Source organism: Macrotis lagotis, chromosome 1 (assembly GCF_037893015.1).
Source record: "Macrotis lagotis isolate mMagLag1 chromosome 1, bilby.v1.9.chrom.fasta, whole genome shotgun sequence".
NCBI classification, from domain to species: Eukaryota; Metazoa; Chordata; class Mammalia; order Peramelemorphia; family Peramelidae; genus Macrotis; species Macrotis lagotis.
In genome coordinates, this window is record NC_133658.1 from 860,010,037 (window position 1) to 860,035,909 (window position 25,873).

Here is a 25,873-nt window from a genome sequence, read left to right on the forward strand (position 1 = left end):
GAGTGGAAATAAGCCTGGATTTGGAGTCAGAGGACCTGAATTCAAATCCAGCCTTTTTAATTAACTGTGTGACCTGTAGCAAGTCACTGTACCTCTCTGTGCCTCAGTTTCTTCCTCTGTAAAACGAGAGCTCTAGCTTGGGCCTCTAAAATCCCTCCCAGCTCTAGGACCAGGGTTTGTGCCATCTCCATAGCTATTCTCTCAATAAATCTTCCCCACCACCTGCCGGTCTGACTAACTTACTCTGAATCTGGTTAAAGGTTTTACAAAAATTTTTACATTTGGGCCTTACAAAAAGCCCTTTGAGGTAGTGACTATGAGTATCTTTACCCCTATTTTATAGCTAGAAAAACTGATTCTCAGAGAAGTCAGGGAGGATTGCCCATAGTCACTAGGCTACATGTGTAGGAGGTGGGATTCGAACCCAAGTCTAGCACTCTCTTCTCCACCTGGAAATTTTTCTCCAGAGGCTCTGAAAAAGGGAGCTGACCTGGAGACAGGGAAATGGGAGATTTGTTGGAGCATCTTTTGAATGTCTGAAATTCTTTCATCTTATTGGTTTGTTTCCTTTGATGGCCCAAGGAGAGGCAGTAGTATTCTGCACATTTTATTAGGTGAATAACAAGAGCCCAGAGAGACATTAGATCTTAGGAAGCGCTTCTTTCCTCCCCTGCTGGACCCCTGCCAAGATTGAGCCATTGACCCTGGTGGTCACAGCTCAGACCTGAGGAAGTCATGAATGATCCAGGACACAGAGACCCAATGATGGGCCTACCCCACCCCTAGCCTTGACCTTAGGTGGGGGGCACTGGCATGTCCTCATGTCTGTGGTTGGGAGAGTCTGTGTTTGGGTGGCCTTAAGAGATGGTGTGGGCTCTAGCCAGGACACTGGCGTCAGGCCCCAGGCTCCTTGGGCTGGGAGGAGAAATAGGAGACAGAAAAGACTTTGTGGAAGCTTTGGAGGGGAGGGGTGGAGGAGTGTCTTGGCATTCCTGCCTTAGACTCAGGACCAATTTCCCAGAATCATAGGCTCAAAGGGATGAGGGGCGCCTCAGAAATCATCTAGTTCAACCCCTATCAAGATTCTCTTGCATCACACCTAACCAGTAGTCATCCATTCTTCTCATGAAGAACTTCAGTGGGAGAGTGTCTAGAGAGCCAGTCTCGGAAGACCTGGGTTCAAATTTTGCCTCAGACACTCAGTTGCTGTGTGATCCTGACCCATTGGTCCAGTCCCATGATGTCACAGCTGAAGAAACTGAGACTGGAAGATATTAGGTGACTAACTATCTGCATGACTTCACCTTACCTCCTCCCCCCTCTCCAACAATGAAATAAAGACTTGAGCTCATTTTACAACAAGCTCCAGGTCATCCTTCTTGGACTAGTCAAGAATTACGATGGGTATCTCCTCCAAGCAGAAAGAGGTTTTAGATACATTCTCAAATGACAGGCTGTGGGCCAGCTATTAGAGGAAACTAAGGTGTTGGAGCCATTCCTCCATTTGAGGTTGTCTTTAGGGACGACATTCCCGACTGGCCCTTGGCCATTGGCTGTGGGTTTGAGTAATAATTGATCTTGGTTCTAAAACCCTTTTAAAAAGGCATCCCTTTCAACCACCCTGCGATGAAGGTAATGCCTCCCTGGACCATGGTTTGAGGCACACCTCCCTCCCTGCCTTTATCTTGCCATCCAGACCAGGGACTATTTCTTGGAGGGTTTATTTAACTCTTCCATCCCTGGAACTTCAGCTCTCTTGGCCCTCTCCAATCTTACTGGTGAATCTTTCACCAGGCCCAGGGTTTCAGAAAGGCCCTTGCTATGCTTCACATTATTCCCAGCCCCTCCTCCATCTTGACCTCTGTGAATAACACTGACCCCCCAATCTGTTTCCAGTTCTGGAATCATGATCTCAGATCCGCAGATTAACAATAAATGATAGTGATTATTAGTATTGGGATGCTGCTGTTTCAGTGGCTGTGTCCCAGCTTTTTTCCTAATCTCTGGGACTACAAAGATAATAACAAAACAGTCCTTGCTCTCAAGCAAAGGTATGCAGGATTTTTTCTTTTAGGTTTTTGCAAGGCAAATGGGGTTAAGTGGCTTGCCCAAGGCCACACAGCTAGATAATTATTAAATATCAGACTGGATTTGAACCCAGGTACTCCTGACTCCAGGGCCAGTGCTTTATCCACTGTGCCACCTAGCTGCCCCTCAAGCAAAGGTATGGAGGAAGGAGATGGGTTGGGAGGACCAGCTGAAAGGCCAATTTGTTAGAACTATCATGGAATTTATGAAGAGTTCAATAAGACTGAGTTGGAGGCTGGAGCCAGGCTATGAAGGACTTTTTAAAAGTAAGACAGGATTTATATTTGGTCCTAAAGGTAAAAGGGAGCCAGCCATTTTGGGAAAATCATTTTGTTACTTACTGAGGATGCTTTGGAGAGAGGGAGGGATGGAAGTATAGGAAGGGAGACTGAGGGGGGTCTTGGGGGAGTAGGACGGAGGAACAGTAGGAGTTGACCCGGGGGGCTCCTCTGTGACTCAGTTGGGCCTCCATTTCTGCTCACTTTCAGTGGGGATGTAATTTGGATGCTTATCCCTTTGCTGATGGTTTCCTCAGCAAGTCTGTGCTCTAGGGGTGTGTGTGTGTGTGTGTGTGTGTGTGTGTGTGTGTGTGTGTGTGTGTGTGTAGTCCCCAGGGATGAGGGTCTATCTTATCTGCTTTGAGGGGGTTAGGCTGTGTTCTCTGCAGTTTCCAAGGAGGATGAATAATTGAAGGGTTCATGGCTGAACTTGTGGTTTGTAGGAGGGTCCTACAGTTGCACTGGGGAAGAATCAGGGTGAAGACAGAGGAGTCCGGTCAGGAGACAGGGCTTCAATTTCTCCCAGGGGAGAAATCAGAGTCTGGAAGATGAACTCTTAGAGAGGTCTTGGAGACTTGGAGCCTGCTTCTATCCCCCTGCCGGGTCTCTTAGTAAACTCTGGTCCTTATGGACTCGGTGATGGTCATCCTTGAGGAAGCACCTAAGCCTGGGTGGGGTGGTCTCATGTACAGCCCAGCACCCTAGGTTCCATGGACTACTGAGGTTGTTCATAGTGTCTGTGATGGGGGGTGGGGGTGGTATTGAGCATCCGTAACTGGAAAGGACATTATAGACCATCAAGTCCAATCTCCCATTTGGATGGGGAAGATCTAGTCTCCCAATCAGATGGGGAAACTGAGACTGAGAGAAGTTAACAACTACTAAGTATTTGAGTCAGGGTTTGAACATAGGTTTTTCCAACTCAAGCCTAGAATTGCCTTCATGATACCACCAGCCTGGCTCACGGGAGGGAGTGGGGGGAAGCACAGATGGAAGAGCTCAGGGAGGATTTTTTCCTTTGGTGGGTGCAGCAGGAATGGTGGCCAAGCCCGGGATCCCACTCTTTTCCTGCCTCCCTGATCTCTGAGAACGTGGGTGGCTCCCTTTCCCCTCGGTGGGGAGGAGGGGTGTCATGGCCTGGTGTGGCGGGAACCTGCTGCTAGAGGCCGGGCTTCCCTGGGGCCAGGGGACAGAGAGGCTTTGTCTCCTGTGCCCTCCTTGGCCATCATTTCTGCCTCCCAGCCTGTCAGACCCCGGCTACAGTGATTTCCAGCCTCAAGACCGGCTAGTGGCAGAAAGGGCTGCAGCTGTTGACTCAGCAGGCTCATTTGCATTAGATTTACATATTCATGTATACAATTTCCCAAAGCCTCTCTGCTCATTTCTCACCTCTCACCCCCAGGCTCTCCAGCTCTCTCTTGCCAGCCCAGTTAGTATCCAAGGACTCCCAGAATGTCAAGAGTCCAAAACATACAGGAGGATGTCAGAGCCGGGAGGGCCATGAGGAACCCGGGTGTCAGAGCCGGGAGGGCCCTCAGGACTCAGGGTGGCAGAGCCAGGAGGGCCCTCAGGACTTAGGGTGGCAGAGCCGGGAGGGCCCTCAGGACTCAGGGTGGCAGAGCCTGGAGGGCCCTCAGGACTTAGGGTGGCAGAGCTGGGAGGGCCCTCAGGACTCGTGGTTTCTGAGCTGGGAGGGCCCTGAGGATCTGGGGTGTCAGAGCTGGGAGGGTCCTCAGAATATACAGGAGGATGTCAGAACCAGGAGCGCCTTGAGGACACAGGGTGTCAGAGCCTGGAGGGACCTCAGGACACTGGGGGGTCAGAGGGCCCTGAGGACACTGGGTGTCAGAGCCCGAAGGGCCCTCAGGACACAAAGACAAAACCTCAAAGTTCTGATCATGTCAGTGTCCCACAGAGAGGCTGATTTGGTGGAATGAGAATCAACTCAATTGTTCAGACCTGATTTTGAATTGCTGGTGGGACACAGAGAAGGAGATATGTTTGCGGAGATGTGAGGTTCAAATTCAGCTGAAAGGTTAGGCTTGCTGATACGGATTTGAGAGTCACCCATGCAGAGGTAAGAATTGGGGTTTTAGGAGATTGCCCAGAAGAAAGGGTATGGAGAGAAAAGAGGAAAGGACTAGGGACAGACCCGCTGGGGAAATATATAGTCCGGTGAAAAAAAGGCTAGATTGAAATACCTGGCTTTTTCAGTGACTGTGTGAAGTTGGGCATGTGTCTTCATCTCTCTGGGCCTCAATTTCCTCATCCTTAAAATGCCCAAGGGGTTGGACTAGATGACCTTTAAAGACTCTTCCAGCTCTGAATCTATGATCCTATCTATACCCACATTAAGGAGTGTTCAACAGGGTGAAAATTGTTGAGGAAGTGAGAATCTTATTGAAAGAGGAGACAGAGGAAGGAGTAGATAGAGTAGTAGAAGGAAAATCCGCTGAGTATGATTTTGTGGAAGGTAATTAGAATTTTTATTTTTTTTAATGAGTCAACCAGGATCAAGTGACTTGTTCAGGGTCACACAGTATCTAGAGATGGATTTGATGAACCCAGGTCCTTCTGAGTCAGAGCCAGTGTTTTATTCACTGCAACCTAGCTGTCATGAAGTTTACTCAATAGTAAACTCTTTTGAGGTAAAAGATGATTTTTTTCTTTATATCTTCAGCTGGCAGAAAGAAAAAACACTTAATGATTGCTTGCTGATTTATTGATTGAAGGAGAGAGTATCTTCTGGAATGGGGTGGTCCCCACTGTCAAAAGTCATAGAGGTCAAGGAGCATGAGGACTGAAAATAAAAAAGCTCCTGAATTTATCAATTAGGAGCTCAGTGATATAAGTAGAAGTGGGATCAAAAGGGTTTGGTAAGGAAGTGGAGGCTGATGACTTCGCCAGAGTTAGTAGTGGAAGGAAGAAGAGAGATGAGACAAGAGCTTTTGTTGTTTGGTCACTTCAAGTCATGCCTGATTTTTCTTGTTCCTATTTGGGATTTTCTTGGCAAAGATAGTGGAACAGTTTGCCATTTCCTTCTCCAGCTCATTTTACAGATGAGAAAACTGAGACAAATAGAGTGAAGTGACTTGCCCAGGGTCACACAGCTAGTAAATGTTTGAGACTAGATTTGGACTCATGAGAATGAGACAAGAATTAGCTGGTCTGAATGGACCAAGGGAAGATTAGCGTTGGGGAAAGGAGCATAGTCCTAGCCAAATGAGGAGCCAGTACTATGGGAGAGATTGAAGGACAGGGGATGGAAGAGAAAGACAATGAGTGTTAGTGGGGAGAGCTTTTTGTGATTCAGTCTATGGTAGCTGGGCCAGGAGGAAGATTGAAAGTCTTGGAAAGTTGGCAGATTTTGTATTCCATCTCAACCTGCCTCGCCTCCCCCCATGTTCCAGCCAGATGGGGAGGGATGCTCCTCTGCTCCTCCCCACCCAATGCCTTCTTCCATCTGGCCTGCTCATCCAAACCCTCCAGTTGGTTCAGATCTCACCAGCTCCAGGAAGCCAGTCCTGGTTCTCTGATCCTTAGAGACAGCTATTCCCTGACCTCCTATAGTCCTAACTGTCTCAGCAAATCAAATTTGGACTTGATTTAATGCTATCTTCTCCGATTCTCTTGTTCAGTTGAGTAGACTTTTATTCAGGCTTACCCTCTTGGGTATAAATCTCGTGTCCTCTATTAAAGTGGAACAATAATAATTACCCCAGGATGAGTATGGATAACAATTTAAGTTTGCCAAATCCTTCATATAATTATCTCATTTAATGATAATAGTTACCATCTATAGAGTGCCTTAAGGTTTGCCAATACCACTTACTTTACAATCCTGAAAGAGTTACAGATGAGAAAACGGAGACAGACAGAGGTGAACTGACTTGTCTAGAACCCCCAGTTGGATTTAAACTTAAGTCTTCCTTACGCTCTCTCCACTGTGCCATCTAGTAACATTTAAGCCTCACAATTACCTCATAAGGTAGTTAATGTCACCTACTTTTTACAGATGAGTAAACTGAGGCCCATGGAGCTGTCATGACTTGCCCATGGTCCTACAACAAATGTCAGAAGCAGGATTTGATCCTAGCTCTATCTGATTTGAAGTCCACTAAATCTTGCTGATCTCAATCCACTTGTCATCCCTACCTGTCATTTGTAACCACCTTAAAAGCCCTAACGTTCCTTCCTCCATTTATTCACTCAGCAAATTTTCCTCAGCTCTTGTTTATTTTGTACTGGAAACCATGTGAAATTAAGACCTGGTCTCTGTCTTCATAGTTATTGGGGAGGATAAGATATGCCCAAACCAAAGGTGATCCATTTGATACTGATACAAGGTGGAAGGTGCCGATGATATCAAATGCATTGTGGAGGGAATTGAGAGGAAGGAGAAAATACATCTCGGGAGAGGGAGATGAAGGAAAACTTCCCAGAGAAGGTGGCTTCAAGCTGGACCTTGAGGGACTGGCAGGGTAGAGGTGGGAGTGAGGATTTCCCCTAGCTGTTTGTATAGGACAGTTTGCTAGATATGGATTCACTGATGAATCTGATCTAGGGACTGGGGATCTTTGTAACCCCCTTTTTAGAGCATCCAGACTGAAGGACTCTTGCTCGGTTTTGAGATGAGAAGGGTTTCTTATTGGCCTCCAGTTGCCCTTCCTTCATTCATTCCAAGGGCCCATCCTTGCACTTAGGGCTCAGACCAGGACTGTTTCAGAGCTGGACTTGGAGGAGTGGGTAGGGTCACAATGACCTCTTCCCGGTCAGCTGGCATACCCTGGCTGGATCTTAGGCCTCAGTGCAGGAGGAGTCCCTGGACTCTGATTTCTTCTTGGAGGATGTGGGGGAAGGAAACTGAGGAGAATATGGGGGGACCTTGAGACCTAATTGGGGAGATATGGGTAGTCCTTGGCTTTCCTCCTCCCCCTGTTGTTAGCTGCTTCTGTAGACAGTTATGGACAATTTTTTTTTAGGTTTGCAAGGCAATGAGGTTAAGTGGCTTGCCCAAGGCCACACAGCTAGGTAATTATTAAGTGTCTGAGGTTGGATTTGACCTCAGGTACTCCTGACTCCAGGGCCAGTGCTCTATCCACTATGCTACCTTGCCACCCCACAGACAATTTTTATTTAAGAAACTGACAGCTGGGAGTGATGATGGTGTGATTAGGGTACAGGTTAATGGGATATGGGTGATGTTGATGGGGAGATGGGTGATGGTGATACATATGATGATGATGATGAAAATATAAGATGGAGGGATAGAGGGAGTGGTGATGGGGATACAGGTGGTGGTGAGGGGGCTAGAGGGAGTGGTGATGGGGATACAGGTGGGGTGGTGAGGGGGGATTAGAAAAAGTGGTGATGGATATAGTTGGTGGTGATGGGGGCTAGAGGGAGTGGTGATGGGGATACAGGTGGTGGTGAGGGGCTAGAGGGAGTGGTGATGGGGATACAGGTGGGGTGGTGAGGGGGGATTAGAAAAAGTAGTGATGGGGATATAGGTAGTGGTGAGGCGGGGCTAGAGGGAATGGTGATGGGAGGTTAGAAGGAGTGGTGATGGGAGGATTAGGCAGAGTGGTGATGGGGATAGAGGCGGTAGTGATGGGGAGTTAGAAGGATTGGTGATGGGAATATAGGTGGTGGTGAAGGAGGGTTAGAGGGAGTGGTAATGGAGATACAGGTGATGATGATGGGGGTTTAGAATGAGTGCTGATGGAGATACAGGTGGTGGTGATGGGGTGGTTAGAGAGAATGGTGATGGCATGATGATACAGGCAGTGATGATGGGGTTTCGAGGCAACTGAGATGGTGCTATGAGGATATAGCTTTTGAGCAGGACTGGGAATTGCTCTCATCTCTCTCTCTTCAGAGCAGCTCCGAGCAGCCCAGATAAGTGTTTTCTGTTATCTGAGCCCAAGGGGAAGCTAGGAAGAGGAGAAAACAGTGTTTGTGTCTGTATGGAAATAGTGCAGGAGAGAAAAGAGTGATCTCTCTAGGGTCAGCTGACACTACAGAGGTTCCTGCCAATTCCTAGTTGGGGCTGTTCCCTGAGCTGCTACCCTTCCCTGAGGCCCCCTAGGTGGGGACCTTTATGACTTCTTTTCTCCTTCTCCCAGGAGTTTTTCTTTTCTCAGATGTCGAGTTCAAGGGGCTGCTTGGATCAGTGAGCCTAGAAGCTAGCCCTCAGTCTCCATCCTTAGCAGCAGCCCCTTGGGGGGCTCACTCTCAGTTCTCCCCCACTTCCGGCCCAAGGGATCCCTCCTGCCTCCTCTCCCTTCCTTTGTGTCCCACCCCCTACTCCCAGAGTGCTGGGCAATCAGGTTGGGGTGGGGGAAGAAGAGTGGTAAGGATTATTGGAGACAACCTCCCCTCTCTTCCCCCTGCCCCTCACCTTCATGTCTCTCCAGACCAAGTACTCCCGGGGTGTCAGCCCCATTGACTTGTTTCCTGCCTGGCCCCCAGAATGGGGCTTTGCTTCCCTGGGGAGTCTGGCAGTGTGTGGGCACATTCTTGTGGCTTCGTTTAGGGTCTCTGGGATGGAGTTGATGAGCGTGCAGAGCACTGTGTTCTCACAGGGCGGGGGTGGGGGGGCAGTAGCAGCTGCCTCTGCTCAGCAGTGTCTGGGCCCTGGGAGCTGAGCCTGGGATTCCTGGGTGGAATGACCTCTGTTATCATCATTATTGAAATTTATAGAGTGATTCTAGTTCATCCAACATGCTGACAATGTGGGAGACCTGCTCTAATGGTGAAGTTGCTGTGTGACCTCAGGTGAACATCCTAACCTCTCTGGGCCTCTATTTGACTGTTGGCCATGGACAAGTTAACCCTCACTCCTTTCTTCCTTCTAGATTTGTTGGAATAGGGTCGGGGGTTCCTTTGGTTCTAGAAAAGCAAAGCAAAGAGGGAAGAGCCTAGGTAGGGAAGAGTGGGAGTGAAAGATGGGGCTTCTTAGTCAGAGGCTTTTGATCCTCAAAATCCTAGACTTGACTGCCTGGGAGTTCATGGAAGCGGATGAAGGGGAAAGTGGGTCACCCTCTCTGACTTAGGACGCCAGCTCAGCTGGCAGATGTGTTCTATGATGCTCATGTCGCTTTCTCCCCCTATGGCCTCCTATAATCCCTCCAACTCACCCAGAGTATCCTATTTCTAGGGATGGGCATACTGTCTGAACCCTGGGTGGCAGGTCAGTGGGGTACAGGACAGGCTGGGCTGGCACCTTGTAGACCCTGGCACCAGGGGACATCTCTGGGGTCTGGCTAATTTAGGGGAAGAAAACTCAGCAGAATTACTCTTTATTTTGAGTGTTTGTGATGAGATTAGCTTTGGGCAGGGGGTCCTGGGCTCCAAGGGGATGTGCCTGGCTTCTAGGCTCCAGTGGTACAGTAATGAGGCTGGGTGCCTCCCTTTCTGCCCCAGCTACTCTGTCTCATCTTTCTTGACTCTTGCCCTGCATTTGTGCTCTCTCATTCTCATATATGACCTTGGACAAATGGCTTCAGTTACCCAGATTAGAAAAATAATCCTTGATCCTTTGGAAAGGTAGCCTAGTTCTGCTGCCAGCACACTGAGGCTAAGTAAAAAGAACATTGTTCCTGAAGACAGAGGGTCTGAATTCAAATTCTGATTTTGATATTTACTACCTAAGGGACCTTGGACAAACTCCTTCATTTTGTTAGATCTCACAAGGTGAAGTCTGACCAAAAAGCCTTTGGGGGGGGTCTTTTCTTCTTTCCATTCCTCTGTGAGCAGCTTTACCTCTTCTGCTTACCTTTTAGGGACATTGGAATATTAAAGTGGTTAAAACTTTATGCAGGGGTATACTGGTTAATGTTTAACAATCAGCTTTTCGAAAAAGGTATGTCACACTTTTTGGTCTAATCTTCATTTAATCTCCATAGCTTTTTTTAGATTTTTTTTCCAAGGCAATGGGGTTAAATGGCTTGCCCAAGGCCACACGGCTAGGTAATTATTAAGTGTCTAAGACTGGATTTGAACCCAGGTACTCCTGACTCCAAGTCTGGTGCTCTATTCACTGCACCACCTAGCCGCCCCCTCCATAGCTTTTAAAAGTCTAGATAATCCATAAAACAATAAATCAAGCCTTGATTTGTTACGTGTGCCAATTTCTAAGATGTAAATTTAACAGTAGACTCTTAGAGCCAAATTGCTGACTTTTTGACTCCTTTGATCCTCCCTACCACCCTGTGAGGTGGATACTATGAGTATTCTTGTTTCTAATTTATAGCTGAGGAAACTGAGGCTCAATTTGTCCAAGGTCACAAAACTTGGAAGGGAAAAGCCCAGAGTCCCTCTCCTTGCAATTTTAGTAGTCTTTCTATTCCATGTATCTTGGCCAAATATTAGTACTCTTCATTAGGGAAATCCCTGAAGGATCCTCAGACCTACCCCTTCTGTGCTGCCTGGGGGGTCTGGGCAAAAATACTGGTCTTGGAATCGGCCTGAGTCTCTTGGTACACAAGGGAGCTGTTTGTAATTTTGAGGAGTTATAGACTATTGGCCTTCTGAACTGGTAGGAGATTTTGCCCCCTTCTCTCCTTTCTTCCCTCCATCTGTTATTCCCTGCCAACCCCTTCCTTGCTTGCCCAGGCAGTCATGGAACTGGGGGGGGTGTAGGAAAGGAGGGCATTTCTTGGAGGTCCTGCTTGGTTGCCATGGGGACATCCATTCCCAGAGTCCCATGGGAACCCATCTAGCCTCCTTGGCAGTGGTGGAGATTGTGTTTTATTGGGACTTGGGAGTGGGGAGAGAAAGATGGGGCCAGGCAGGTGGTAAGGAGCTGAAAAGAGGGTCAGCGTCTAAGGAGGAAGACCGGGGAAGGAAGGAGGTGGCCCTCTGCCCCTCCCTCCCTCACATTGTGACTTTGATTATGTGGGCTGACCAAGGGGAGGAGGCCAGGAAGGAAGAGGATGGAACAGGGAAGGGCAGAAGGTCTTGGCTTTTGCTCTGTCCCTCTGGGACTGACCAGTATTGCGAAGCAGCTAGAGGTGGTGGAACCTTGCCAAGTTCTCTGGAGAGGTTTTCTGATTACTACCAGCGACATCTAACTTTGATGTAATGCCTACTATGTGCCAGCTGCTTTCTAATTATTATTTCTTTTAATCCTCACAACAATTCTCTGTGAGATAGATGCTCTCCATCTGACAGATGAGGAAACCAAGGTAGACAGCAGTGAGGTGACTTCCCCAGGAGCACACAGCTAGGCAATGCCTGAGGTTGAATTTGAACCCAGTTCTTCCTGATGTTAGACTTCTCACTCTGTGTATAAGTTGTCCACTTAGATTTGGAAAGGACCTTAGAGATTCTCTACTCTAACCATGTAACCACCTCATTTTACAGAGACAGGGAAGGGGGAGATCTTGAATCCTAAAGAGAAATGACTTCCCTAGGCCGTATGACCTAGAAATTTCCAGGTCAGAATTATAACTGAGTTTCTTCAAATCCAGATATCATCCTAATAACCTTAGCTGCTTTTCACTGTACATGCATGTATTTTCATATAAGTATAGGTATTGGGTTGTTTGTTCACAGGAGTCTGGCTGTCTGCGGATATATTGTGGACATGTGTTTGTGTGTTTTGAGTTGCTGTACATGTCAGTATATATTGGACCCTGCTTTAGGCTTATCTCAGTTGGGGTCTTTTGAAGTGGGCTTCTCCAGTAATTCAAGAATATTTAGGTGCCTCTGCTTTTGGGTGTAACTCCATTGAGTGTTTATGTTGGGATAAATGCATTGGTATATAAAGAAAGGATCATAGTTGTAGAGGGTAAACTGGTCCCCTCATTTTACAGATGAGGAAATTGGAACCTAAAGAGGCTAAGGTTGACCCAATGCTCCTGTAAGTTGAAACATGTACATAGAGGGTTATAGATGTAGAGGGGAAGCAGATTCCTTCATTTTTCAGATGAGGAAACTGAGACCCAGAGAAGTAAAGGGCTTTGCCACAATGCTCTTGTATTTTAAACATTCAGAAGTGAGTTCTTGGACATTTGTACTGAGGTACATGTGCAGTTTGAGGTGTGTGTGTGTGTGTATGTGTGTGTGTGTGTGTTGTGTCCTAAGGTGGGAGAGGAAGACAACATTTTTAGGGGACAGGGAAGGGAGTGAGAGCATGAGATCCTAGGATTCCTTCTCATTTCTTTTGTTGATCCCCACCGGCTGGCCCTGGCTGGCTCCAGACTCCCTGGCCCTGACTGTTAGAAACGGCCGGGAACATCTGGATTCCCAGCCTTGCATCTGTCTGGCCTCCCTACCCATCCCCCATCACACCACTGCCAAAATATACCTATGTGTTAGGCTTAAACTGGAGAAAGGAAGCCCCAGGCAAGTAGGAAGGGGCTGCATGGATTCCAGATGTAGGCCTTCTGCTGACTGTCCCTTTCTGGGTCTTGGTTTCTTTCTCTGTAAAATGAGAGGGTTGCATTGGACCATCATGGCATTCCTCCTATAGTTCAGTGACTACAGAGGTGGTCTGTGTGTATGTATGTATGTATATGTGTGCATTAGGGGGAGGCAGTGACAAAGGAGGGGTGCAGGCTCCCCAGTTAAAGACATCTCTCTGGGAGGTGGAGGGGGAATCTCTCCCTGAGGAAAGGGCAATAGGCATAGGTCTGAGTTAGCCAAGAGAAGAATCCTTCTCTCCTCAGACTCCTTCCCACAAATCTCCCCAAACCCCAGTTTTTTCATCAATAAAATAAGGGAAGTGGATTAGATGATGTTGAAGGCCCAGCTATCTGTGTCCCTCTGAGCTTCCCCTCTTGCCTAATCCTCCCTTCCCCCTTCCCCCATCTCCTGTGGAAAGTGTTCAGGTTTTTGAAATGAAGCCAAGAGCTGAATTCAAATTCAAACACATTTACATATTTACATATTAAAAAAAGAGAAGAAAAAAATTTCAGCAAAACTAATCAATATATCCATTATATTCAGTGTTCCATACCTCTGAGACCTCAACTTCTATAAAGGAAAAAAAGTTCTCCATTTATCTCTTCTTTGGAAACCTGGTCATCATTTCACAGAATCCAATTTCCATTGTTTTAGTGGTGTTCTCCTTAACATTGAAGAGTTTCCTCTTACTTTGATCAGCATCAGTTCATATAGATCTTCCCAGGTTTCTCCATTTTCATCACATTCATTATTCTTTATAGTACAGTAATATTCTCTTCATGTATTACAGTTTGTTTAGCCATTCCCTAAGTAATGAGCATTTACATCGTTTCTAATTCCTTGCCACTATACATATTTTGGCTTTCTTTCAGTCATGTACCTTTCTCCTCTATAGATATGTTGTCCCTTAGCTCCTTGAGGGCAGGGACTATCTTACTTTTGTATTTCTATCCCCCAGTGTCTACCATTGTCAGTAGTGTCTGACGTTTCATGACTCCATGGTCCCTAGCATGCCAATACTGGGATTTTCTTAGCAAAGATACTGGAGTGGCTTACCATTTCATTTTCTTCTCCAGGATTTATTCAAACAGAAATTAAAAGTGATTTGCTCAGGATCACAGAGCTAGTAAGTGTCTGAGACAGGATTTGAACTCTGGTCTTCTTGACTACAGGCTCAGTATTCTATTTGTTGAACCAGCCATCTAGCTGTCATTTGCTTCTCCAACTCATTTTACAGATGAGGAAACAGAGACAAAAAGGGCAAAGTGACCTTCACACAGACTCACACAGCTAGCAAAAGTCTGAGGCCCAGATTTCCTGACTCTTGGCCCAGTTCTCTATTCATTGTGTCATCCAATTACCTCACTAATAGTACCTGCTCCTTAATAAAAGCTTGTGGATTAAGACTCAGTTTCCTCATCTGTAAAATGGGGACACAGCTCATCTGGTTGTTGTATGCCTCAAATGAGATCATGTGTGTGAAATGCTTGCAGACTTAAGAGTATTATATAAATATTTATCATAATCCCTTTCTAGGGTTGGGGTGAGGACCAAATTAGAAGATGACTGTATATTTTGTAAATTGGGAGCTGCTTTACTGGGAGGTCAGAAACTATTATTATGATTATTTCCATTGGTCTTGTTCAGTACCTGAATGCCTGGGGTGGGGGGAAGAGGGGGTGCTATCAGAAGGGGGGATCCCCAGTCCTCAGAGTAGATGAGCCCATCCAGAATGGGCCTAGGGATGGGGAAGGCATTTTTAAGCTGGGTCAGGCTGAATCAGTCAGCAGATACATCCTGAGCCTTGAGGCACCCTGCATAGCCAGTCCTGTACAGGAAACCTGGGGAGTGAAGTTTATTTCTGTTCTTCAGGACCTCACACCCCTGCCAGGAGATAAAAAACACAGCATGCATATGAATCGGAATAATTAAGAACCAAATTGAATTGTGGGATAGAGCCAGGAGGTGCTAAGGAGTTCAGAGAAAAGTATGATGGGGAGAGTGTAATCAAAGAAAGCTTCCCAGGGGGAGTGGGACTGAGCCGAGCCTCTGAAGGTAGGGTAGATGAAACAGGTTAGGGAAGGATGTTCTAGGTGGGATTTTTCAGGGATGTGTAAGTGTAGCTGTTTTTATCAGCTCCAAGTATGTGTTTGTAGCATGGGTGAGTTCTGAGTACCTGAAGGTACCCACGCACACATATATTGAAGGATGTATGTCACATGTGGATCCAAACATGTATATGTGTAGCTATTTTTATATTAGGGCCTGTGGAGTGTGTGTGTGTGTGTGTGTGTGTGTGTATGCATGTGTGTATATATAGAGAGTGTATCTTATGAGATTTATAAATATGCATTATATGTAATTTATGAGTTGGTTTATAAAGCTGTGTAGAGCTATGTCAGAATACATATTATATATATGTATACATACATATATATATATATATTTCAAGATCAAAGATTGGAGTCAAAAAGGAACTTAATAGGTTCAATTCTCTGGCCCATTTTACAGATGAGGAAGCTGAGGCCCAAAGAGGACAAGTCCAAAGACATACAGCTTGTAAGTGGCATATCTAGCCTTCAAACCCAAGTCTACTAACTCTGAAACCAGAGTTCTAAGAAAACATGTTGTCTCTTTTTCAGTGGATTTTGTGTATATTCAATTTGTTTCCCCAAAAAAGCATTTCTTAAGCCTTGACTCTGTAAAGAGTACTGTGCAGGGGTTTACAAAGGTGAAAGGTGGTACAGCCCTTTACTAAGGAGCCAGGATGGGGCATCCATTCACATTGGTAGATATCATTGGTCAGCCTAGCAATTAGTAATTGCAATGAGTAAATATGTAACTATAGTTAATATAAATTTTGCAATTACAAAGTATAAAGTTAGTTAATACATTTTTTATTTTGTTAAATATTTCCATGTAAATATGTAAAATGTTAGATGGAAGATTTTTTAAACTTTTGTTTAAAAAAAAAACCCTCTGTTACAAATTTTCTCCCTCTCTCCCTCCTGGCCTTCCCTCACCCCTTGAGAAGGCAAGCAATAAAAAAATATAAAGTGAAATGGTGAGACAAGCGAGAGATCTATGAAAAGTGTTGTCAGGAAATTTGAAAATGGAAAGGTCATTTGTAGCTTAGAGGTGTTAGTAAAGGCTTGATGGAGTGATTGGCTCCTGAACAGAGACTTGGAGAAGAAAAAAGGATTTTAATTGATCAAAGTGATGGAGTGGGGCAAGATTAGGGAACATCATGTAACACATGTAACAGAAATAAGGAATAAGTAGAAGGGAATAATGTGAAATCAGACTGGAAAGGGAGATTAGAATCAGATTTAGAAGGAAGTAAAGAAAAAGAAGGATTTATTAAGAATCTACTAGGACCCAGGCAATACTCTAAGTAAGCACTTTGCAAATATTATCTTAGTTGATTCTCATAACAGCCCTGGGAAGGAAGGACTATGATTATCCTCATTTTACAGTTTAGGAAACTGAGTCAGAGAGATTAAGTGACTTGCTCAAGATCACCCAACTAGAAACTGTCAAAGCTTGGATTTTAATTCAGGTCTTTTTGATTCCAGGTCTAGCATTCTTTCTGATGTACCACTTAGCTGTCTTAAGATGGGGTGCCAAGTTAATTTTATTTTAAGGACATTTTATCCTTTATTCAATAATGAGCCACTCAAAATGTTTTAACAGGGAAAATAGAATTGTAAAAACTGTATATTGGATAAATTATTTTGGCAACTCTGTGAAGGATAACCTTCAAAGGGGAAAGATTGAAGAAAGAAAGGGCAGATAGGAGACTTTGACAGTGAGTAGTCCATCTGAGAGGTGACAGGGTCTTGTGGAGATATGGGGAGAGAAAAGGATAGGGGTAACTCTCTCTCTCTCTCTCTCTCTCTCTCTCTCTCTCTCTCTCTCTCTCTTTCTCTCCTTCTCTCCCTCTCTCTCTCTGTGTTTGTGTGTGTGTGTGTGTGTGTGTGTGTGTGTGTGTGTGTGTTTCTTTAGAAGCCTAGTTAATCCAGAGATTGGTGGTGAACTGAACCACAGAATAACAGAAATTAGAATATTGGAAGGGAGGAGAGAGTTTAGGGGGATGTTGTGCAGGTATATTTTGGTGAGGAAGGAGTTCAGTTTGGGGCATGTCGTGTTTGAGGGGCCAACAGGACATCTCTGTAGAGAGTGCCCAGAAATTGCTTGGATGTGAAACTCCAGGAGAGATATGGGGGTAGGACATACAAATCAGAAAGTCATATGCAGAAAGGTGATAATTGAAGCCATGAGAAAGATGAGATCATCACAGGAGAGTGTAAATAGAGAAGGAAAGAGTCCTAAGGACAAAACATTAGGTCCACCCCCCCCCCCCCCGTATGTTGATGGATGAACTGATGAAGGAGTTTCATAAGGAATGTTCAGATGGGAAGGAGAGAAACCAGAGTAATCTCCCAGAAGCCAAGGGAGGATGGGAAGGGTTTCCCACACAAGGCAATTGATAACAGTGAAGAATACTATAGAAAGGTCGAGGAGGATAAGAACTGAGAAAAGACCCATTGGATTTAGTGATGAAGAGGTTCCGTAGCAATTTCAATAGAATGGTAGATTGGAAACCACTTTGCAAAGTATTGGTGGAGTGAGGACTAAGGAGGTGAATGGAAGTGTTTGGTAGCCAAAGAAATGGATGATGACTTGAGAGGATGACAGGGTCAAGAAGAGGTTTTGTTAAATAATAGGCAAGACCTAAGTGCTTAGAGGCACTGAAAAAGGAGCTAATGAAATTGAAAATATAAGAAGGATGAATTCAAGGCCACCCACTGAGAGGTTAGCCTGGGCAGGTAAAAGGACCACTTTCTCCCTAGAAACTGGAGTGAAGGAGTAGAGAATGGGGTGAAGGCAGGCATTTTGAGGCATGAAAACAAGAGCTCTCCTGCTAATGGTCTCATTCTCAGTAAAATAGGTGAGGAGCTCCTCTGTTGGGGGGGGGGGGTCTGGGCTTGGGATTTGGGCTTAAGAAGAGAGAACAGCTGTTCTCTGGGGAGTATTAGAATGAATTAATCAGAAATGAATAAAAGGATTAAGATTTAGCCTGGAGGACCTACTTGATGGTAGATAACAAATTTGTAGTGGACTCTTCCTTTAATGACATCCAGTAGATGAGTAGGACAAAGAATGGGGGGGACTGGAGATGTGAATATCAGAAGGATAAGGGGTCAGGGGATTCAAGGAGTGGGAGTCAGGACCTTATTGAAGTGGGCCACTTGTAGGCAGGTCTGTGAAGGGAAAAAAGTGAGGTCATATATGTTGGTATGTGAATACATACATGGTGGATATATTAGAGATGCTGAGAAATCTGTGAGTGTATGTTTAAATCTTGAGTGGTCTGGTATTCCCGAGGACGGGGAGTGGGAAATGGTCTGGTTGTCTGGGAAAGGGGCTCAACATTAAGTCCTAAGGAGCAGAGACTGGGGAGAGAAAGGCAGATACTTTTGGGGAATTTGGGTGTTTAGTCATTCAATCACAGGTGCAGATTAAGTGTGAAATTGTGCTATTTGGCATATCATTGTTTGGAATCTTAAGTATGGCAGTAACTAGACCCTAACCTCTTAAGTATGGGAGAAGTTTCCAAAGTGACTTCCTATCCATTATGGTCCCATCCATTATGATCTTTGGAGTACCCAGTGAGGTAGAGAATATCATTATTTACAGGTGAGAAAACAGGTTCTGAGAGGATGAAATCACTTGTCCAGGATTACATAGTGAGTCAGAGCCTAGGCTAGGACCTGGACTGATAGAGCACATTTCTTACTTTCCAGTTCCACCCCAGCATCCACTGGGCTTCTGCCTACCTGTATGTTTGCAACTGGGAGCCTGAATCACATCATTTCTAAGTGGCCTGGCTTAGGGGCCATTTTTGTTTAGACAGAGGAATGGACTAGATGACCTTTCAAGGACTTGGACCACATTATCCTTTCCGCATAATGAAGTGGAAAGGATACAGTCAACAGCCTAGGGTAGAGACTTAGAACTAACATTTTATTGGTTATGTTGCTGGAGATTTTTACAAGTAAAGGTTGTGAATGGACATTCATTGGAGGTGTTGTAATGGGGGGAAGGGTCCAGGTTGGATTAAATACTTTTTAGCTCTCCTCCAGATCTGAGATCCTTTCATAGGGAAAAGTCACATGACTTCATTAATCCTCATTGCGTCATGGATAGTGAGGAAAGTGAAATCATACCATAGGGACTTGCTGAAGAGGCCAAATGAGAAAATGATGAAAAGGGTTCTCAAACACGGCTATTGAGGAATACTGGATTAGATGACTGAGGTTCTTTCCAGCTCCGGTATAAGCTTCTCAAGGGCAGGGACCATCTTTCTTTTTGTTTGATTTGTATGCCCAACCCTTAGTATAATGACTGACACAGTTGGTGATTTATCAATGCCTGCTGACTTGCCCTGAAAAATGTGAGCTATCATTTTTAAGTGTCAGGTGAACCTTTGTTGGACCTATTGTAGGAGGGGATTCTCATTAGGTTGGTGGAATTGGCCTAGATGGACTCTGAGCTTCCTTCCAGCAGGGATGCTGGCATTCTCCTTTTTCTTGGCCTGCGGTTGACTCACCCTAACGATTATTGGTACCTCTTCCTGTCCCTGGCTCTCTACTTTCTCTGTTCTTTCATTGCCCTCCCCTCCACCCACCTCCCCTTCCCAAGCCCTGGCTGCATCTCTTCCTTTCATACTTAAGGGCTGGCTTGTTTGGGGAGTAACGGCCACTGGGATTGGGGTTTGGAAAACCACTGGCACTTCTCTTTGCCATATTCTATCTTTGTTTGATGGGTGTGTGGGGCTAAATTAAGATGTGTTATAATTCTCTGTTTCACACATACACAAATGCATAAATACACAACTCCCACCCTCCCCATCCCATCCCTTCTTTCCCTCTGTCCTTCACCCTTTCCTCTATGACCTATTCTCCTCTTCTTCCTATGCTCTGATTCTCTTTTCTTTGGTCCCTTTCTTCCTGACCCTTCTCTTTCTCTCCTCCATCTCTGCTGCTCTCCCCATCTTCTCTCCATCCCTCTGTAACTGGAAAGAATCTCAGAGGTTGTTTAGTCCAGTCTCACTTTTCCTATGAGGAAGTTGAGCCCAGAGAGATTGACTTGGCTAGGGTCAAACAGGTGGTCCTTCATACCGCTCACTGCTCTCCTCCAATTGTTTGTTCCTCCTGTCTCCTCTCACTCTTCTCTCTCCCATCTATATTTGTCTTTCACTCTTCCCCATCTCTTGATCCTGATGCCATCTCCCCCCTTTCTGCTGGCCCCATATCTTCTTTTTGTTGTCCTTTGTTAAATCTCTGTCCTTCCCTCTCTTCTTCCATCCCCTTCTCTTTCTTTGCCTTTCTGTCCTCACCCTTTCCTTTTCTAGGACCCTTTCTATCTTCTATATTTCCCACTTTACTTCTGTCTCTGCCATTTTTCTCTCTCATTCTTTCCCTCCATCTCTCTTCCCCTTGCCTTTTTTCTTCTTCTGTCTTCTTTCTTGCCCCTGTCTCCCTCCCTTCCCCCAAACCCCCTTCCTTTATCTCTTGCCCCTTTGATGCCTTTGTCCATCCCCCCCCCCCCCAGGAGGAGGAGAGGAGAGATCTATGTGAATCTTTGTGGCTCTCCCCCTACCTTTCCCTTTTATATTCCTCTGACCCACTTTTGTTCTCCTTCCCTCTTCTTTCCTTCTGACCTTCCTTCCTGTTCCTCTGTCTCTCTCTCCTCTGTCCCTCATCCTCCTTTTTTGTCCCCTGGCTCTTGATCTCTCCCTTTTGCATAGTCTTCTTCTCAGCTCTGTGGGGAGTTTCAGCTCCCAGTCATTAGGATGGAGGAGATGGTCACCATGGCAACTGTTGTCATGTCAGGGCTACTGGGATGGGGATTAATAGTATCTAGGTGAGAGCTACCTGAGTGGAGACTGATTGATTCATAGGAGGCTTGATGTTTTTCTCTGCTACTCATGACTGTTAAATACCTTCTCTCCTTGTTGCCCCCACCTCTCTCTCTCTCTCTCTCTCCTTCCTTCTACTCCTTTCTTTTTCTCTCTCTTCTTTCTCTCCTTTTTTCTTTCTGCCTTTCCTCCCTCCCCTCTCTCCCCATCTCTTTTTTCTGTTTCTCCTTTTTCTGTCTCTCCTTCCTTCCTTCCCTCCTTTTTCTCTCTCTCCCTCTTTTTCTCCTTTTTTCTCTCTTCTCTTTCCCTCCTTCCTTCCAAATCTCCTTTCTCTTTTTCTCTATGACTCTCCCTCTTTCCTTCCTCTCCTCTTTCTTTTCTCTCTACCTCTCCCTTACCCCTCTCTTCTATTCATTGCTGCCTGTCTCTCTCCCTCTCTCTCTCTCTCTTTTTTTCTCTTTTGGTCTCTGAGTCTCTCTTACACACACACACACACACACACACACACACACACGAATACACTGAATGAACATTCTACATATTGTATGTTTGAGAGAGTATCTTTTTTGTGTGGTGTGTGCCTATGTGTATGTCTTTGCAAACCTTTGTTCAACATCTGTGTGTGTGTGTGTGTGTGTGTGTGTGTGTGTGTGTGTGTGTGAGAGAGAGAGAGAGAGAGAGAGAGAGAGAGCGCGACTGAGAGACTGACTATAAGCAATGTCTGCCATAGGGAATGGACCTCTTTGTCATGCTGTGTATTTGTGTGTGTGTGTGTGTGTGTGTGTGTGTGTGTGTGTGTGTGTGTGTTTATAGTATGCCTTTGTGAATCTCTGAGTGACCGTGAATTCTTAATATAGAAATACTCCAAAACACTGATGTGATCTGCTAGTCTTCCTGTTCTCATTGCTAACCTATTCCTTCCTCCCTGGTAAAGGGGCAGTGAGATAGTGTAGGACAATGAACTTTGACCTAGTTGGCAAGAGAGTTGGGGGCTGGCACTGCCCTCCTGATACCTTGGCAATTCACTCCGTCTTTCCGCGACTTCCTTTTCTGTTCTGTGAATTGTAGGCTTGGATTAGATCATCTCTGAAGCCTCTTCCTTCAATGACATTCCATACTTTGCAACAGGAGAGGTCTCAGATTTGGGGACCCCAGAACTGTTTTTTTCTTCTCTTTTCTCCCTTAGTCACAGGATCCCTCTCTGGACACTGGGGCCAGGCCCTTGGTTGGAAAAGGTATATGTGGGGAGCCCTCCTAGCTCTTGGGGTTGACTCAAAAGTGGGAAGTCCCAGTAATCAAAGCAATTAGTCATGGGAGCAATTATGCTAATTGTTCCACTCCATGAGTCACTTCCAGCAAGTAAATACTGATTAATTCATTACTGAGCCTGAGGGAAGGGAACTGGACTCTTTCAGGGCTAATAACTTCCTGCCCCCTTGCCCCCAGTGAGGACCCTTTCTTCCATCCCCCACTTGGAGAAAGCTAGGCTTGGTAGAATCCTGCTGCATTTTGCCTTGGGTTTCCTTAGCTCCTGACTTGTCTCAGAGAGAGTCTGGCTGACTTGGAAACCTTTCCAAAGATCTGGTCCAGCTTTGTGAACACTCTGTGCAGAGGCTGAACATTCAAGAGAAATGGGAGAGCTCTCCTTCCTTAGGCACCTTTTGGGAGAAGCATCTTTTAAAGATTGGGAAAACACAGTCACTGAGAAATCTCTAAGAATTTTCCAGTAGAAGGATCTTTATCAATCACTTAAGTGGGAAAGGCAGTAGATGGTGAGAACTGAAACAGAAAGGAGAATGGGGTTGAGGAATCCAGCCTAGCCAAACTCAAAAAGACCCCAACAGAGCTTCTCCTGAAGTCATCAGACATCTCTGTGAGGGGTACCTCTCTTTATCAGTCTCCCATGTTCTGAACCTCAGAGGCCCCTTCCATCTCTGGAGCCCTGATCTCAGGCTCTTGAGATGCCATCTTTTTTCTCTTTCTCATCTCTCCTAGCTAGTCAACAACCGGGCCCTCCTAATTATCTCTCTCTGCCATATCACTGGAAGAAGTGACAAAATCTGTGGGCTGGTACAGAGACTGGTGGTAGGGTCACTGGACCTGAGTTCATGTCCCACCCCCAATGCTTGCTTACTGCATTGGGCCAATGATATCTCATTCCTGGGTTATACTTTTCTCCTCTATAAAACAAGGGGGCTGGACCAGCTGGCTTCTGAGAGTCCTGCCAGCCTGAGAGTGATAATCAAATCATTGTTTGTTCCCCTTCTCCTGCTGCTACCCCCATCCCATTACAGGTCCTCATTGCTGAGATCATAGAGTTGGAGCAGGAAAAGGACCTTAGAAGTCATTGAAGCCACATTCCCCACTCCTTAATTTTTCAAATGGAAAAACTGAGATCCAGAATGACTTGCCAAAGGTCACAGTAGGTACCTGAGGCAGAATTTGAATTCAGGGCTTCCCATCTGCAAGTTTGTGGGTGGCTCAGTGGCATGTTCTCCCCATATCTTGTCATTCTCAGTTCTATCAGCCAGTGATTTTTCAGGCTGTTTGCTTCCTTTGACTACTGGCTTATCAATGTTCCTTTCAAAGTGTGATGCCTAGAACTCTATCTGCCAGGCTCCAGCTGTGAGGGAGCCAGCTCAAGCCCTGGCAGTGGGGCCATCACCCATCTTGCTTTGGACACCATGCTTTTGGGCATGAAGACTGAGCTGGCATTCCCATTTGGAGCTGCCATGGAGTCTTCCTCCCAGGGCTTTTTAACAAGGGATTTCCTTTGACCATCCTTTGGGACTGCTGTAGGTGATTTCTTCAACCCCAAGTGTAGAAACTTGCATTTGTTCTCTTGAAACAATTGTAATGGGTATCTTTTGTTTTTATGTTTTCTTAATTTCCAAATATATCCCTTCCATCCTTATCTGGAAATAGAGAGGAAGATGAAAAAGAGTGAGTGAGAGAGAGAGAGAGAGAGAGAGAGAGAGAGAGAAATGGAGAAGAGACAGTGATATAGAGAGATGGGGGGGAGAGAGAAATGAAGCAAAATGAATCTAGGGTGATAATCTGTACAGTATTCCATACCCATAACCTTTTGCAAGAAGGGAGGGAGTTTTTTCTCTCTTTTTGCAGGCCCATTTGGATCATCAGAATCAAGTGCTCAGTTTTTGTTTTCTGTTCTTTTCATTTATATGGATAGAGTTATTGTGTGTGTGTGTGTGTGTGTGTGTGTGTTGCTTTTCTCTTTCTTCTCTGTTCTGTTAATGATTTCACTGGATCACAGGATTATAGATACAAGAACTTAAAAAAGCTGTCGGGGCATGTTTGGTCTGATCCCCTCATTTTAAAGATGAAGTAATGAAAACCCAGGGAAGGTAAATGAACAGCCCAAAGGAATGAATATCACAGGGTGTATTTGAATCCAGACTCACTTTTGTTTTTCAATAGTGTCACTGGAAATGTTTAGAACTTAGAAGCTAGGCAGGTCCTCAACCCATCATTCTAACCTCTTGGGTCCTCTTTCTTTCATCTTAGTGAGTACCCTATTCTTCCACACTTTACATCTTCTAAAATTTGATGAACCATCCATACCTTCATCTAAATCATTGATATAAGTGTTGAACAGAATGCAACAAGAGTAGATCCCTCCACTGGGATCTTACCAGTTTGGCATCTATCTACCCATCTTTGGGTCATTGGGTCAGGTAGTATGAAAACATTTTAATAAACATGCCTACTATGGGCCAGACCTTGTACCAAGTTCACCTAACCATACTGTTGTCTAGTGGACATCTTTCTGTTTTTAAGGTTTGATTAATTTTGTTTTATCTAGAATATAGAGATTTGTCTTCATGAGTTCATATCTAGCCTCAGACACTTAACTAGCTGTGTGATCCTGGGCAAAATCACTTTATCCTCTTTCCCTCAGTTTCCTCATATGTAAAATGAACTGGAGAAGGAAGTGGCAAACCACTCCAGTATCTTTGCTAAGAAAAACCTGAATGGAGTTGCAGAGAGTCAGAACGGAAACAAGTCAACAACAACAGCAACAACAACAAAAGCAACTAGAATACATATCATGGCAAAATCTTAGTCTACTGGAGTCAGGAAAACCTAGATTCAAGGACCACTTCTGATATATATATATATGGACTATGTGGTCAAGCCATTTCACCCATTAGTATCCCTAGGAAACTCTCTAGGACTGTAAGTTGTCAAGCATCTTGTGAATTGGGATTGGGAGAAGGAGTTTTTTCATTGGGAGTTTCCAATGCCAATAAAATCATAGATCTGATGGATGTAAACTCTGCAGATAAATATAAACTCAGACCCCCCCCCGGCTAAACAAAAATGGAAATCTTTATTCTACATTGTTAAAATTTACCATTCATTAAAGTAAGGAAGGTTTTTTGGGGGTGTCATCTCTCTCTTTCTCTGACTCTTGTTTGTCTGCCTCTTTCCCTCTCTTATTGACTGTCTCTGTATCATTGTGTCTTCCAGTCTTTGCATCTGTCTCTCTTTCTATGTCAGTGACTCTGTCTTTTATTTTTCTGGTCTCTCTTTTTTCCTTCTTTGTCCTCCCCATCTCTTGTCTCCCTATCTGTGTCTGTCTCTCATCTTTCCCTCATTCCCTTTCCCTCATTCATAAGGATATGGGTGATGAACCATCAAATGCTTACTGACATGGAGGTGTACTGCACCTTGAGTCCTTCTCCCTGCTCTGCCAGTTTGGTGACTGAGTCCAAAAGGAAAGGAAATGAGGTTAGTCAGGTACGATCTGTTCTTCATGAACCCATGCTGGCTCTAAGTATTTTCAGAAGTGTTCAGAGAGCACCCCTTCATAACAGACTGGAGTGGGTTGCCAGGAATAGAAATCAGGCTATTAGCTCATCATTTGAAGAACTCACCCCCTTCCTCTTCTTGAAAATCAGACCGTTTGCCTGTTGCCAGACTTACAGTGCCTTGTCTGTTCTCTGCAATTTTTCATTGATTGGCAATGGCTCAGCAACCACATCCCTTTCTTTCAGTTCCGGGGATTGTCGCTGGTGTAGGTCTTGTGACATGAAACCTTTTAGGGCAGCCGGCTACTTCCCAGCTCCTCACTTATTCTGGAGAGGTCCCTTCCCACTTAACCACATTTGTGTTATACTTTCCCATCTTTAGAGAAAACAGGCAAAGGAAG

At 45.2% G+C, this 25,873-nt stretch overlaps 1 protein-coding gene across 2 annotated transcripts in view; it reads left to right on the top strand.

Moving 5' to 3' along the window:
- SDC3 (syndecan 3) overlaps positions 1–25,873 on the top strand; it is a 69,980-nt gene that overhangs the window by 28,162 nt on the left and 15,945 nt on the right. Inside the window, exon 2 of one of the 2 annotated variants that reach the window (XM_074217888.1) lies at positions 15,288–15,335. The exons of the other annotated variant lie outside the window; for it this stretch is intronic. Coding sequence (XP_074073989.1) covers positions 15,288–15,335 — 48 coding nt within the window. The remainder of the gene's footprint in view (positions 1–15,287; positions 15,336–25,873) is intronic. 2 annotated transcript variants of the gene reach the window in all.